This window comes from Oncorhynchus masou, chromosome 5 (genome assembly GCF_036934945.1).
Source record: "Oncorhynchus masou masou isolate Uvic2021 chromosome 5, UVic_Omas_1.1, whole genome shotgun sequence".
NCBI lineage: Eukaryota > Metazoa > Chordata > Actinopteri > Salmoniformes > Salmonidae > Oncorhynchus > Oncorhynchus masou.
In genome coordinates, this window is record NC_088216.1 from 68,002,619 (window position 1) to 68,019,561 (window position 16,943).

General features: G+C 52.8%; 1 protein-coding gene across 1 annotated transcript in view; it reads right to left on the minus strand.

Moving 5' to 3' along the window:
• The window catches only part of LOC135540136 (leucine-rich repeats and immunoglobulin-like domains protein 1), a 54,182-nt gene that overhangs the window by 10,878 nt on the left and 26,361 nt on the right, over positions 1 to 16,943 (minus strand). The window contains 8 exon segments of the mRNA XM_064966553.1: positions 2,232 to 2,513; positions 4,878 to 5,198; positions 5,364 to 5,527; positions 5,756 to 5,827; positions 6,253 to 6,324; positions 8,333 to 8,413; positions 15,022 to 15,165; positions 16,562 to 16,705. Of these exon segments, the coding sequence (XP_064822625.1) occupies positions 2,232 to 2,513; positions 4,878 to 5,198; positions 5,364 to 5,527; positions 5,756 to 5,827; positions 6,253 to 6,324; positions 8,333 to 8,413; positions 15,022 to 15,165; positions 16,562 to 16,705 (1,280 nt within the window).

Sequence of the window (16,943 nt, forward strand, 5' to 3'; positions counted from 1 at the left end):
GCCGGCGTGGGAACAGGCTGCCGGCAGGGGCGTGGGAATAGGCTGCCGGCAGGCGTGGGAATAGGCTGCCGGCAGGCGTGGGAATAGGCTGCCGGCAGGCGTGGGAATAGGCTGCCGGCAGGCGTGGGAATAGGCTGCCGGCAGGCGTGGGAATGTATGCCGGCAGGCGTGGGAATAGGCTGCCGGCAGGCGTGGGAATAGGCTGCCGGCAGGCGTGGGAATAGGCTGCCGGCAGGCGTGGGAATAGGCTGCCGGCAGGCGTGGGGCGTGCCGGCAGGCGTGGGAATAGGCTGCCGGCAGGCGTGGGGCGAGGCTGCCGGTAGGCGTGGGGCGAGGCAGCCGGCAGGCGTGGGAATAGGCTGCCGGTAGGCGTGGGCGTGTATGCCGCCGGTAGGCGTGGGAATAGGCTGCCGGTAGGCGTGGGAATAGGCTGCCGGTAGGCGTGGGAATAGGCTGCCGGTAGGCGTGGGAATAGGCTGCCGGTAGGCGTGGGAATAGGCTGCCGGTAGGCGTGGGAATAGGCTGCCGGTAGGCGTGGGAATAGGCTGCCGGTAGGCGTGGGAATGCCGGTAGGCGTGGGAATAGGCTGCGGTAGGCGTGGGAATAGGCTGCCGGTAGGCGTGGGAATAGGCTGCCGGTAGGCGTGGGAATAGGCTGCCGGTAGGCGTGGGAATAGGCTGCCGGCAGGTAGGCGTGGGAATAGGCTGCCGGTAGGCGTGGGGAATAGGCTGCCGGTAGGCGTGGGAATAGGCTGCCGGCAGGCGTGGGGCGAGCTGCCGGCAGGCGTGGGAATAGGGAATAGGCTGCCGGCAGGCGTGGGAATAGGCTGCCGGCGGCGTGGGCGAATAGGCTGCCGGTAGGCGTGGGGCAGCCGGCAGGCGTGGGAATAGGCTGCCGGCAGGCGTGGGAATAGGCTGCCGGCGTGGGAATAGGCTGCCGGCAGGGCGTGGGAATAGGCTGCCGGCAGGTGCCGGCAGGCGTGGGGAATAGGCTGCCGGCAGGCGTGGGAATAGGCTGCCGGCAGGCGTGGGAATAGGCTGCCGGCAGGCGTGGGAATAGGCTGCCGGCAGGCGTGGGAATAGGCTGCCGGCAGGCGTGGGAATAGGCTGCCGGCAGGCGTGGGAATAGGCTGCCGGCAGGCGTGGGAATAGGGCTGCCGGCAGGCGTGGGGGCGAGGCTGCCGGCAGGCGTGGGAATGGGCTGCCGGCAGGCGTGGGAATAGGCTGCCGGCAGGCGTGGGAATAGGCTGCCGGCCGTGGGAACGGCTGCCGGCGTGGGAATAGGCTGCCGGCAGGCGTGGGAATAGGCTGCCGGCAGGCGTGGGAACGAGGCTGCCGGCAGGCGTGGGAATAGGCTGCCGGCAGGCGTGGGAATAGGCTGCCGGCAGGCGTGGGAATGGGCTGCCGGCAGGCGTGGGAGGCTGCCGGCAGGCGTGGGAATAGGCTGCCGGCAGGCGTGGGAATAGGCTGCCGGCAGGCGTGGGAATAGGCTGCCGGCAGGCGTGGGAATAGGCTGCCGGCAGGCGTGGGAATAGGCTGCCGGCAGGCGTGGGAATAGGCTGCCGGTAGGCGTGGGAATAGGCTGCCGGTAGGCGTGGGAATAGGCTGCCGGTAGGCGTGGGAATAGGCTGCGTGGGAATAGGCTGCCGGTAGGCGTGGGAATAGGCTGCCGGTAGGCGTGGGAATAGGCTGCCGGTAGGCGTGGGAATAGGCTGCCAGTAGGCGTGGGATTAGGCTGCCAGTAGGCATGGGAATAGGCTGCCAGTAGGCGTGGGAATAGGCTGCCAGTAGGCGTGGGGCACGGCCAGTAGGCGTGGGGCACGGCCAGTAGGCGTGGGAATAGGCTGCCAGTAGGCGTGGGAATAGGCTGCCATTAGTAATAGGGGGGGGGAAATCTATAGTTACATATCGCAATATTATTTTGATACTTTGACTTTGATTTTTTTTCTTGCTAGGTAGCATTAGTTGGCTGTACCTGTGCCAAAAATACAGGATCCTGTTCTCTATCTTTTTGAAATAGTGAGCCAACATGTTTTCCGCACTTTTATTTCCATGACTAATCAACACTCATTTTCTCATGCCCTCTCTGCAGCAGAGAGCAATTTGTTTGGAACGTCATATAGAATCGTGAGAATCGTAATACATATCGTATCGGCACCTAAGTATGGTGATAATGTCGTATTGTGAGGTCCCTGGCATGTCTCAGCCCTACTGACCAGCAGGCAGTCTTACCCAGCACGGTGAGGGTGGCGTTGGCAGACACGGTGCCCGCTGTGTTTTTGGCAGTGCAGCTGTACACGCCCATGTCCTCCGGCTTGACGTCCATGATGAAGAACACGTCATCATCCGGCATCACATGCATCCGCCGCTCGCGGGCCGCCGGGAAGTCCGTGCCCCCATCCTTCTGCCAGGCAATCTGGGGGGTGGGGTGCCCCTCAGCAGCACACTCAAGCTTGGCAGTGGTGCCCGTACGGATGGTGTTGTCTCCAGGGGTCTTCACAAACGTAGGCAAGACTGTGGGAAAGGAAGATATGACACACTGGTTTAGCCACAACAGAAGTACAGAGGTTAACACAAGAGTCTCTGTTTTGGGGAGAGGGTTTGATTTGGGCGGGCAGGGCAGCCAATCACTCAGCATCTGTTGGCCAAACTGACAGGGCGTGTAATAGATGGGCACTGTCAGCTCCACAACGCGCCTAAATCAATTTGTTCCAAATTCCACCCAGAGACTCACACACAGAGACATGCAGAGAGAGAGAGAGACACACACAGAGACATGCAGAGAGACCGAGAGAGAGACACACACAGAGAGACATGCAGAAAGACAGAGAGACACACACACGCAGAGACATGCAGAGAGACACACACGCAGAGAGACAGAGACACACACGCAGAGACATGCAGAAAGACAGAGAGACACACACACGCAGAGACATGCAGAGAGACAGAGAGACACACACGCAGAGACATGCAGAGAGACACACACACGCAGAGACATGCAGAGAGACAGAGAGACACACACACGCAGAGACATGCAGAGAGACATGCAGAGAGACAGACAGAGAGACATGCAGAGAGACACACACATGCAGAGAGACATACAGAGAGACACACACGCAGAGACATGCAGAGAGACAGAGAGACACACACACGCAGAGACATGCAGAGAGACACACAGACAGAGACATGCAGAGAGACACACAGACAGAGACATGCAGAGAGACACACAGACAGAGACATGCAGAGAGACACACAGACAGAGACATGCAGAGAGACACACAGACAGAGACATGCAGAGAGACACACAGACAGAGACATGCAGAGAGACACCCAGACAGAGACATGCAGAGAGACACCCAGACAGAGACATGCAGAGAGACACACAGACAGAGACACACAGACAGAGACACACAGACAGAGACATGCAGAGAGACACACAGACAGAGACATGCAGAGAGACACACAGACAGAGACATGCAGAGAGACACACAGACAGAGACATGCAGAGAGACACACAGACAGAGACTCACACACAGAGACATGCAGAGAGAGACAGAGACAGACACACACAGAGACATGCAGAGAGAGAGACAGAGACATGCAGAAAGAGAGACAGAGACATGCAGAGAGAGAGAGAGAGACACACAGAGACATGCAGAGAGACACACACACACACACACACACAGAGAGATAGACACACAGAGACATGCAAAGAGAGAGAGACACACAGAGACATGCAGAGAGAGAAAGAGAGACACACACAGAGACATGCAGAGAGAGAGAGACACACAGATACATGCAGAGAGACAGAGAGACATGCAGAGAGACACAGAGACACACACACACACACACAGAGACACACACACAGAGAGAGATGCAGAGAGACAGAGACACACACACAGAGAGACATGCAGAGAGAGAGAGACTCACACACACGCAGAGACATGCAGAGAGACAGACACACACACGCAGAGACATGCAGAGAGACTCACAGACAGAGACTCGCACACAGAGAGAGAGACACACACACAGAGAGACATGCAGAGAGAGACACAGAGACATGCAGAGAGACAGAGACACACACAGAGACATGCAGAGAGAGAGAGACACACAGAGACATGCAGAGAGAGAGACACACAGAGACATGCAGAGAGAGAGACACACACAGAGAGAGAGACACACACAAGAGAGAGAGACACACAGAGACATGCAGAGAGACAGAGACACACACAGAGACATGCAGAGAGAGACACACACAGAGACATGCAGAGAGACACACACAGAGAGAGAGACACAGAGAGACATGCAGAGAGACAGAGAGACATGCAGAGAGACACACACACACAGAGACAGAGAGACACACACACACAGAGAGACACACACACAGAGAGACATGCAGAGAGAGAGACTCACACACACGCAGAGACATGTAGAGAGAGACAGACACACACACGCAGAGAGACAGACACACACACGCAGAGACATGCAGAGAGACTCACACAGACAGAGACTCACACACAGAGACGTACAGAGAGAGAGACACACACACAGACATGCAGAGACAGAGAGACACACACACAGAGAGACATGCAGAGAGAGAGAGACACACACACACACAGAGACATACAGAGAGACTCACACACGCAGAGAGACCGAGAGACTCACACACGCAGAGAGACTCACACACACAGACATGCAGAGAGACAAAGAGACTTTGCTCAAGCTAAGAATTACCACTAGATTAACACTTGAGTTTAAATGGGCAAAATATCTACTGAATCAGCATATTACAGAGAGAAAAGGATCTCACCACATGCAAACACACACACACACTCTCATACTGGGAGACCCTTAACCCTTCAGGACCTGACGGCATACCGTTGACAGTGAGGCGGGCCTGGGTAGAGTAGGAGGAGCCAAAGTGGTTGGTGATGATACACTGGTATCGGCCCTCGTGGGTGAAGGTCACATGACGCAGGTGCAAAATGGTGGTGTACTCCATCACCCCCCCGTGGTGAGCGCGCAGGTGGGCGAGGTTCTCCACCTCTGCATGGCGGAGCAGCTCCTGGTCTTTGCGCCAGGCGAAGGTCATAGGTGAGCTGCTGCTGCTGGCCACCGTGCACGTGAAGCGCACGTCACTACCCAGAACCGTCACTGTGGTCTCTGGCTGCACCGTGATCTGGGGCTTAGGCAGGTCATCTACAGGAAGAGGGAGATGGAAGGACGACAATAAACCTACATCATCATTATTCACACACACACACACACAGTAAACAAGCAAGAGCTGGAATGTAAAACACCATCTGGTCTTAGCTGCTGGCTGCACGGTCTGACAGAAAGCCCTAATACACACGCATTACTCACCACAGACAAAGCTCTCTGGCGGGGCCTGGAAGATGCTGGCACCCTTCAGGGTTTCAGGGTGGGCACAGGTAGCCTCTACGCCCGTCTGTAGCCCCCGGGTCAACAGCCACTCAGGGAACCAGTGGAGCTGACAGTCACACAGGAACCTGTCACTCTGGATGAGCCTGGGGACGGGGGGACTGTTAGGACTGAACAGTTTGTCATTCTCCTTTAAAGACTTTCTTTGATCTGAAAGAATGAACTGCAGCAGTATTGTGTAGCCGCCATATCATAACATTATGAAGACAATCACAGTTTCCAGAGACTAAGTGTGAGGTGTGTGTGTGTGTGTGTGTGTGTGAGGTGTGTGTGTGTGTGTGTGTGTGTGTGTGTGTTCATCATTGCAGACTCACAGGTTCCTGAGGCTCCTCATCTTGCTGAAGGCCTCTGGCTGAATAGAGCGGATGGCATTCTCTCCCAGATTCCTGTTGAGACATTAAACAGAGGGCCACCCATCAGCACTGACATAAATGGGACACGGGAACACACACAGCGGTGTCACGGCCAGCAAGGGCTTACTTTAAGCAAGGTGGAAAAATTCAGGCGTTTAAGACCAATGTCACTTTTCAGCTTTTCAAAATCACTTTTTTCCTGACGGTCAGTCTGTGAAAGAGCTTATATAAATTCAATTTATTGTACCAAACTGACCATATGCTCAATCACTTTTCTCCCTTGCACCAGGGAAAAAGACCAAAGTTGAAGCTGCCTCTAACGAGAGGGAAGCAGCTTGCCCCACAAACTGCCTGTCTTCTCCTTTAACAAAGACGCTATTTCATTTCTAACAGCCCTCTTAGGCAGCTACTTTTGGCAGCCGCACTTGGGGGCGTGCAGTGCATTGTGGGATACTCACAGGTGCTCCAGGGCCTCCAGGCCTAAGAAGGCTTTCTTGGCCACCGACTTGATCTTGTTCCCAAACAGAGTTCTGCAATTTCCGAACATGAAGGGCACCGATAAACGTGAGAGGAAGAGAGAGAGAAAGTGAGAAAGTGAAAGAGAGGAAGGGGTAAGGGAGGAGAAGAGGGGGAGAAATGCACAATTAGTGGGGTTGAATCTGATAAGACCAGAAGATTGAGGTATTGGAAATTCGAACTGTGTGGAGATTAGGAGGGTGAGGGACTCGGGGTCCTGGCTCTCCCGGCCCTGCTCTTCAAAGACCACTTTTATCTTTATTAGTATTTAATAGCGATGACAGGGTGGGGCTGAGCCAGGGGGAGGAACATGAAAAGCAGGTTGTCTCACTGAGGGACAACACAGCTTGTAGAGTAATAAAAGTAGCCTTGTCAAGGCGGGTTCAAGCAAGGAACAAGCAGCTCTGGGGGTCTAATCCCAGCCTCTCTTCAAAAGACACCTCTACCCTCCCTCCTTCCGTCCGTCCATCCCTCCATCCTTCCTTCCTTCCTTCCTTTCCCTTCTCTCTGCCTTCCTTCCCAGGAGGAGCAGATGGACACAGTTGGTTGGTTTAGAGTTAAGACCCCTGCATCAGAACCTTTCAATCCTGTCACGCCTCCTCCACTCTCCCCTTCTATATGGACCCACTGAAAATCTACACAGTGCAATGTGAATACAAACCATGTTTCAAAACCCACTGGGCGTGCATCTGTTTGGGGGAGATTAGCTAACACTTAGATGCATGTTGATGAGAGGTATTGCATTTTATAAGAAAGCCTTTGTATTTAGGGGCCCCCAGGCAGACGACTGGTCATGGACAGAACCGGTCAGCTCCTGACAGAGATGTCACTCACTACTGACCCCACATCAGCCAGAGGTCTATGTTTCTAGACTACAGAGGGAGACGGGCTGCACAGCAGGCTTCATCACAGACAACCACTACTCACTAAGTTACTGCACTTCCATCCAACGTATTTAGCATATTTAAATAAATATTTTTTAGATTGTTCTTATTCCCAGCATCACATCTAGCAGTCTGCATTGCCTTTCATTCCAATCACATTGTCTTCATGGAGTAATCACATTTAGGAAAAAATTAAATACTTTAATGATGTAGCTAAAATTTCTACACTCAATATATTAATGTATTTTTTCCAAAAGAGCAATGAGAAAAACGTTTTTTTTTTTGTGGCCACTTGTGAGAGCACAATTTAACTCAGAGCATTCTCCCTTCACAATCTGGGACACAAAGCGTGTGGAGGACACTAATGTCCCGCCCCTCCCTCTCTGTTTTTCCCAGGGCTGGGGAGTGTTGTTTTCCGGCGGGATGGAAGGATTGGTCCAGCGCTGGGCCAATTTCACCCTCTTTCAGTCCATAACAACAGGCAGGAGGGCATGGCCGTGGAGCAGAGAGAGAGCAGAGAGAGAGCAGAGAGAGAGTAGCAGGGCTAGAGACCGACAGAGCTGCTGAGGCTCATGTCCTGCAGGCTGATAGAACACCATCTTGTATCCCAGGATTGTTTAGGGCCCACTATGTTCATTGTGCTATGGTTTCATAGTTATTCGAGAGATCACAACAAATTGACATCGTTTGACCGTCAAGGCAGTTCAATTCCCACCAACAGACACTCTGAACTTGGACACAATTGTAGTTGAGAGTCTGGTAAACCAAATGAAAACCAGATTCATGCTGGTTTCAAGTCTGTTGCCATTAAAATATGAACTTTCATGAAAAAGCCTAATAAAACTTGGAGCAACTTTTAGAGTCATCTCTCAGTGTTACACTTCCAAATGACGTGTGAGTCCCAGAGGTAAGGGAGAGATGGAGCTGGTCCTATCTGAAGCCAAGTCTGGGAGAACTAGATATAGGCTATATATAGGTAGGCAATACTCCTGAGGAAACTATTGAATTGCAATGGAAAACCCTTCACGCTGGACAGAAGACAATCATCAACCAGTGGCAGGGCAGCCAGCGTGAAGGGACCGGTTCTGGGGAGAGGGGGATGAAGAAAAGGCAGGGGTGGGGGGTGAGAGATACTCACAGCTGGTTGAGGCTGTCCAGTCCAGAGAAGGCCCCATTAGTGTCCTCTATTGTGCCTGAGATGTCGTTATGGTCCAGCTCCCTGTGGAGAGAGAGAAGGGATAAGAGAGATAGAGGAGGGGAGCAGAACAGGCTGCCAGAGTTGGAGCACTGTGTAGCCTTGGCAGAGATGGGCTGGTAGTCACGGGTTACCCCTCCACCCGTCCTGCACCTGGTCTAAAGAGCAAGCCTCTCTGCTGATCTGCTCTGCCAGCCAAGCACATTCTTTCCTTTGTGAGGAGGAGAGGGGTGAAGGCACACAACCCAACACAGGGATACACATGTATAATTCATAACAGCATGGAGGGGTTGGCGGGCACACAATGTCTTTGGATTCAGACAGTCAGTGGGCATGGCCTGGTCTGGCCCGGCAGTGTGGTGGCAGGTATGTCAGTCCCACCACACGTCAAGCCAGAATAAGACTCAATAAAATCTAAAATGTCACTTGGAGTCTGCCAGGAAGTTTCTAAACGCATGTTGAATGCAGTGGAGACTGCTGAGGGGAGGACGGCTCATAATAAATGACAGGAACAGCGCTAACGGAATGGCATCAAAAATGGAAACCGTTTGCTTGTTACCATTCCACTGACTCCGCTCCAGCCATCACCACAAGCCAGTCCTCCCAAATTAAGGTACCACCAACCTGTGGTTGAATGCAAATAATTAGCTTTTCTGACACTACTAACTCAGGGGGTTTTCTACATTAAAATGCAGCTTAGGTGGTGGGCGCGGAGGAAACCTTGTGCTTTTTTAAGGCAAATTTCCTGCAATTCTACACATTTTGCCATGAGGCTAAGAGAAAAATGTGCAGTTTTAAAGCAAAGTTCCTGCTCTTCTAAATATTTTGCTATGACTTTTGCTATGACTCAAACATCTAAAATATTTTTGACATACTTTATATTAACTTTAAACTGAAAACCTTTTCCCATCCTGAACCCCCCCCCCCCCCAGAAAAAGCGTCACAAAAAAACAACACTTTGGCAGCCCACCAAAGACTTTTCTATGCAGAGAAAACCCTGTAACTGCTGAAGTCATCTGGGCAAAGGAAACATTTGAATAATAATTCCCCTACCCCCCTTCAGTCCTTCCCTCACCCCCTTTGGTTACTTTGCCTCCATGGCCGGACTCAGCTGCCAATTTCCTATTCTTTCTGGCTGGCTGAGTGTGAATGGCCGTTGCCTTGTTAATGTCGGCAGTGGCTGCCCAATTAAACCTGCCTCAGTTCCCTTACAGCCTGGGCCCGCTCCTACCCAGCGCTTCACTGATTAGATTAGACCTGCCTCAGTTCCCTTACAGCCTGGGCCCGCTCCTACCCAGCGCTTCACTGATTAGATTAGACCTGCCTCAGCTCCCTTACAGCCTGGGCCCGCCCCTACCCAGCGCTTCACTGATTAGATCTGCCTCAGCTCCCTTACAGCCTGGGCCCGCTCCTACCCAGCGCTTCACTGATTAGATCTGCCTCAGCTCCCTTACAGCCTGGGCCCGCTCCTACCCGGCGCTTCACTGATTAGATTAGACCTGCCTCAGCTCCCTTACAGCCTGGGCCCGCTCCTACCCAGCGCTTCACTGATTAGATCTGCCTCAGCTCCCTTACAGCCTGGGCCCGCTCCTACCCAGCGCTTCACTGATTAGATCTGCCTCAGCTCCCTTCACTGCCTGACCTGCCTCAGTTCCCTTACAGCCTGGGCCCGCTCCTACCCAGCGCTTCACTGATTAGATTAGACCTGCCTCAGCTCCCTTACAGCCTGGGCCCGCTCCTACCCGGCGCTTCACTGATTAGATTAGACCTGCCTCAGCTCCCTTACAGCCTGGGCCCGCTCCTACCCAGCGCTTCACTGATTAGATTAGACCTGCCTCAGCTCCCTTACAGCCTGGGCCCGCTCCTACCCGGCGCTTCACTGATTAGATTAGACCTGCCTCAGCTCCCTTACAGCCTGGGCCCGCTCCTACCCAGTGCTTCACTGATTAGATCTGCCTCAGCTCCTTTCCAGCCTGGGCCCGCTCCTACCCAGCGCTTCACTGATTAGATCTGCCTCAGAGAGAGAGATGGGAGGAAAGAGAGGGAAGGAGAGAGAGGAAGAAAGGGGTGAGCATAAAAGGGAAAAGTAAAAAATTAAATTAGAAAGCAAAGAGGTAACGGGAGAGAGGAAAACAAAGCAAAGAAGAAAGAAAGAAAGGAAGAAAAGGCCAAGAAAGAAAGAATGAAAGAAAGAGCGGGGAGCCAAACAGAGGGCCTACCACACAGCTGAACCCCTCCTCTCTCTCCTCCCCACAGCCCAACGCTCCCCCTGTGCCAGCAGAGAAAGGCCTGTATACGCCTTGGCTTGTCACCCCCCTGTGAGAAAGTCCTGTATACGCTTCACTGATTAGATCTGCCTCACCCCCCTGTGAGAAAGGCCTGCTCCCTTACAGCGCCTTGGCTTGTCACCCCCTGGGCCCGCTGTGAGAAAGGCCTGGATTAGATCTGCGCCTTGGCTTGTCACCCCCCTGTGACTGAAAGACCTGGATACACCTTGGCTTGTCACCCCTGTGAGAAAGGCCTGGATCGCCTTGGCCTGTCACCCCCTGTGCCAGATTAGAAAGACTGTATTACGCCTTGGCTTGTCACCCCCTGTGAGATTAGAACAGCCTGGGCCCGCTCCCTCCTACCCAGCGCTTCACTGATTAGATTAGACCTGTATCGCCTTGGCTTGTCACCCCCTGTGAGAAAGGCCCTGGGCCCGCTAGATCTGCCTCAGAGAGAGAGATGGGAGGAAAGAGAGCCTTGGCTTGTCACCCCAAAGTGAGAAAGGCCAAGAAAGAAAGAATGAAAGAAAGAGCGGGGAGCCAAACAGAGGGCCTACGCCTTGGCCCCTTGTCACCCCCCCCCTGTGAGAAAAAGGCCTGTATACGCCTTGGCTTGTCACCCCCCTGTGAGAAAGGCCTGTATACGCCTTGGCTTGTCACCCCCCTGTGAGAAAGGCCTGTATACGCCTTGGCTTGTCACCCCCCTGTGAGAAAGGCCTGTATACGCCTTGGCTTGTCACCCCCCTGTGAGAAAGGCCTGTATACGCCTTGGCTTGTCACCCCCTGTGAGAAAGGCCTGTATACGCCTTGGCTTGTCACCCCCTGTGAGAAAGGCCTGTATACGCCTTGGCTTGTCACCCCCTGTGAGAAAGGCCTGTATACGCCTTGGCTTGTCACCCCCCTGTGAGAAAGGCCTGGATACGCCTTGGCTTGTCACCCCCCTGTGAGAAAGGCCTGTATACGCCTTGGCTTGTCACCCCCCTGTGAGAAAGGCCTGGATACGCCTTGGCTTGTCACCCCCTGTGAGAAAGGCCTGTATACGCCTGTATAGAAAGGCCTGCCTTGGCTTGTCACCCCCCTGTGAGTCACCCCCCTGTGAAAAGCCTGTATACGCCTTGGCTTGTCACCCCCTGTGAGAAAGGCCTGGATACGCCTTGGCTTGTCACCCCCTGTGAGAAAGGCCTGGATACGCCTTGGCTTGTCACCCCCTGTGAGAAAGGCCTGGATACGCCTTGGCTTGTCACCCCCCTGTGAGAAAGGCCTGGATACGCCTTGGCTTGTCACCCCCTGTGAGAAAGGCCTGTATACGCCTTGGCTTGTCACCCCCCTGTGAGCAAAAAGCCTGTATACGCCTTGGCTTGTCACCCCCCTGTGAGAAAGGCCTGTATACGCCTTGGCTTGTCACCCCCTGTGAGAAAGGCCTGCCTTGGCTTGTCACCCCCCTACCTGTATACGCCTTGGCTTGTCACCCCCCTGTGAGAAAGGCCTGTATACGCCTTGGCTTGTCACCCCCCTGTGCCAGCAGAGGCCTGTATACGCCTTGGCTTGTCACCCCCTGTGAGAAAGGCCTGGATACGCCTTGGCTTGTCACCCCCTGTGAGAAAGGCCTGGATACGCCTTGGCTTGTCACCCCCCTGTGAGAAAGGCCTGTATACGCCTTGGCTTGTCACCCCCCTGTGCCAGCAGAGAAAGACTGTATACGCCTTGGCTTGTCACCCCCCTGTGAGAAAGGCCTGTATACGCCTTGGCTTGTCACCCCCCTGTGAGAAAGGCCTGGATACGCCTTGGCTTGTCACCCCCCTGTGAGAAAGGCCCATATACGCCTTGGCTTGTCACCCCCCTGTGCCAGCAGAGAAAGACTGTATACGCCTTGGCTTGTCACCCCCTGTGAGAAAGGCCTGTATACGCCTTGGCTTGTCACCCCCTGTGAGAAAGGCCTGTGAGAAAGGCCTGTACGCCTTGGCTTGTCACCCCCTGTGAGAAAGGCCTATATACGCCTTGGCTTGTCACCCTCCCTGTGAGAAAGGCCTGTATATGCCTTGGCTTGTCACCCCCCTGTGAGAAAGGCCTGGATACGCCTTGGCTTGTCACCCCCTGTGAGAAAGGCCTGGATACACCTTGGCTTGTCACCCCCCTGTGAGAAAGGCCTGTATACGCCTTGGCTTGTCACCCCCCTGTGAGAAAGGCCTGTATACGCCTTGGCTTGTCACCCCCCTGTGAGAAAGGCCTGTATATGCCTTGGCTTGTCACCCCCTGTGAGAAAGGCCTGGATACGCCTTGGCTTGTCACCCCCTGTGAGAAAGGCCTGGATACGCCTTGGCTTGTCACCCCCTGTGAGAAAGGCCTGGATACACCTTGGCTTGTCACCCCCTGTGAGAAAGGCCTGTATACGCCTTGGCTTGTCACCCCCCTGTGAGAAAGGCCTGTATACGCCTTGGCTTGTCACCCCCCTGTGAGAAAGGCCTGTATACGCCTTGGCTTGTCACCCCCCTGTGAGAAAGGCCTGGATACGCCTTGGCTTGTCACCCCCCTGTGAGAAAGGCCTGGATACACCTTGGCTTGTCACCCCCCTGTGAGAAAGGCCTGTATACGCCTTGGCTTGTCACCCCCTGTGAGAAAGGCCTGGATACGCCTTGGCTTGTCACCCCCTGTGAGAAAGGCCTGGATACGCCTTGGCTTGTCACCCCCTGTGAGAAAGGCCTGGATACACCTTGGCTTGTCACCCCCCTGTGAGAAAGGCCTGGATACGCCTTGGCTTGTCACCCCCCTGTGAGAAAGGCCTGGATACGCCTTGGCTTGTCACCCCCCTGTGAGAAAGGCCTGTATACGCCTTGGCTTGTCACCCCCTGTGAGAAAGGCCTGGATACGCCTTGGCTTGTCACCCCCCTGTGAGAAAGGCCTGTATACGCCTTGGCTTGTCACCCCCCTGTGAGAAAGGCCTGTATACGCCTTGGCTTGTCACCCTCCCTGTGAGAAAGGCCTGTATATGCCTTGGCTTGTCACCCCCCTGTGAGAAAGGCCTGTATACGCCTTGGCTTGTCACCCTCCCTGTGAGAAAGGCCTGTATATGCCTTGGCTTGTCACCCTCCCTGTGAGAAAGGCCTGTATACGCCTTGGCTTGTCACCCTCCCTGTGAGAAAGGCCTGTATATGCCTTGGCTTGTCACCCCCTGTGAGAAAGGCCTGTATACGCCTTGGCTTGTCACCCCCTGTGAGAAAGGCCTGTATACGCCTTGGCTTGTCACCCCCCTGTGAGAAAGGCCTGTATACGCCTTGGCTTGTCACCCCCCTGTGAGAAAGGCCTGTATACGCCTTGGCTTGTCACCCCCCTGTGAGAAAGGCCTCGTCTCCAAAGCAAAGATCTGACTCTGGCTCTCTGGGAAGATCCTGGGCCAAAAGGACATTAGCAGAAGGACCCACACCCCAGCCTCCCTCTTCCTCTCTTTCTTTCTGTTCAAGGTGTGTGCATAAGGGTGTGGGGGCAGAGAAGTCTCCCATACTGCTTTTCACTGCTCCGTTTAAAAAGGCAAATAATATACAGGGAGGCAGAGGACAGGGAACACATGTGCATCCAAAATCGATGGGAATCAACGACCGAAAATAGGGAAGATGAGAACAGACGCACCAGAATAAAAGTTCTCACAGAATGAAAACATGAAAGGTGACACATGCACACCTCAAACAGATAGGTGAATATGCAGGAAAGCAATGGTCTGAAAAGTAAACAGCTATAACTCCACGTTGTAAATGGCCCCAGAGGGGCTTAATAAAGCCATAGTGTATATTGAATCCACATGAATAAACTGAATTGTTCTTAATTTTGACTGCACTTGGCCTTTATGTTTTTCTATGTTTTATATCATTTTGTACAACAACTGATGAAACTAACACTGTAAAAGTGTGAAAACATTTGATCAGTGTTATTTCCTGATAGTTGCTGGTTTAAAATACAAATCTACACAGGAGCTTCTAAATCAGCAGGTTTGCATGGGTGGGAGTTTAGGCTTTCCATGGCAAATTGGTTAATAGACAAAGAGTTCCAAACCTCTCTGCCAATAATAGCTAGTATTCAATATTCCCCTCCCCATTCAGACCACTTCCAGACAGTCTTAGCTAAATTCTTGCTTGAAATATATATTCTTTGCTCAAGGCAAAAAAGGTACAATAAGGTACTTAACTGTTAACCAGAAATGGTTTGATATTGAAATAAAACCTTTAAACTAGTAACAGGATGAGTCTACAGTGTGGAACCATAGGTGCGTGTGCTCCAGGTGCGTGTGCTCCAGGTGCGTGTGCTCCAGATGCGTGTGCTCCAGGTGCGTGTGCTCTAGGTGCGTGTGCTCTAGGTGCGTTCAAGAGGACTTACAGGAGGCGCACGGCCTTGAGACCTCTGAAGGCCCCCTCAGTGATGTGACTGATGGAGTTGTGCCCCAGACGAAGGGTGTGGAGGTCCCCCAGCACCGCCAGACTACCCTCGTCCAGACGACTCAGGTTGTTATAGGACAGACTCCTAAAGGAGGAAATGAAAAATAAATACATGCGGTGTCAGGCATGGACCAGAAGGACAAGATGGCACAGCACTAAGGTAACCCAACCTACCTGAAACGTCATTATTCTCTATTTTATATGACCTTATTCAATGTATTCTTGCCTTTGGATAGATGCTGTATTTTTCCACAGTGGCGTTGGCTCAATATCTGTTCATCCACAGCAGTTTCCTATCATGCTTGATAAGGAGTCAAGACACAAACCATTTACAAATTGTGTAAATTTCCAGTTGGACAAATGGACACTTCTCTGATGTCTTTCCTAGAGTTATGGTCTTGTTTAAGTAGGTACACTGTGCGTCAGTGGTGATAAATATGTCTTGCTTATCAGCACACATGGTCAAATGGTCTGTTGTGAGAGTGTCTGGGCTGTGCCTCTCTGAAGGGGTCTAGTGTGGTCATGTGTGGCCACTGGACAGTCTCTGATGCCCCATCATGCAGGCTGCTGTCTCATCCGGAATGTAATAACAGGCAGGTCAGAAAGACAGCCGCTCTTTTACACCTGGGAGCCAAACGAGCCACTATCCCACTGATATCACAGTCACCATGGATACACTAATAAAAAATCATAGAAACCAGAGTTGCAACACAGATACAGAGCAATCTGTCTCTCTCACGCACAGTACCCAGACACAGGAGCCTGACAGGCAGCCGTGTCGTTAGCGACGCCTGAGCAGAACTGAGCTCTACATTAGTGTAAACAGAGTCTCTCTCCTTCACTAGACGGGGAGATCCTGCTGCAATTACCACAGTATCCCTAACAACCGAGGGTTGTACGCCCTCTACCAACCTGACAGAGATGTGAATACACACTCTTGCATGGGCTTAAGTACTGTCAATCTTACCGCTCATTATAGGATAAACAGGCTTATAGTGAGAGGAGCGTGTGGTATTGAGCGTTAAGTGAGTCATGTAGCTGTCGTGAAGGTACGGGGAGGGGCGGAGCAGAGAACAGATTCACGGTTATGTTCTTAGGGTTGTGTTTGGGGATCAACAAGAAGAGACGGGGTTTGAAGTTGGAGGCATGGGTAAGACTTTGGGGTCCATATCTGGGGGCTGAATAGGGGATTCATATTTTTGTTTGTTTCTTAGGGGTTGGGGATGAGGCAGGAATTGGTGCTCTATTTACAAGGGTTGGGAGGGTTTTGTTGCTTTGGTTTACAGGGGTTGGGAGGGTTTTGTTGCTTTGGCTTACAGGGGTTGGGAGGGTTTTGGTGCTTTGGCTTACAGGGGTTGGGAGGGTTTTGGTGCTTTGGTTTACAAAGGTTGGGAGGGTTTTGGTGTTTTGGTTTACAGGGGTTGGGAGGGTTTTGGTGCTTTGGCTTACAGGGGTTGGGAGGTTTCTGATATGCTACTCACAGTTCTCGTAGCCTCTGGCAGAACCTCCAGCCATCTGGGTTGATGTGGGAGATGGAGTTGTAGCTGAGGAAGAGCTGCAGAAGAGAAGACAGGCCATACATGGAGCCACTGTTCACCTCCCTCAGGCTGTTATAGTCCAGGTGACTGCAGGGGAGGAGGTCACAGACAGGTTCATGCTAGGCATCATGGGTAATGTAGTTCGGTATGACATGAGATTGGACATTACAGGTAGTCCAATTGTGGTTCATAGTTTAGCTCAATGTTAATGGACAATTATAGAGCATAGAGTTGCTTGTGAAACAATTGTTAAGAGCGGAAAGTAATACGAGCGGAGTAGGAGAAAGTGATCCTAACAACAGTTGTTGAGGACTGCCAGTCCTCA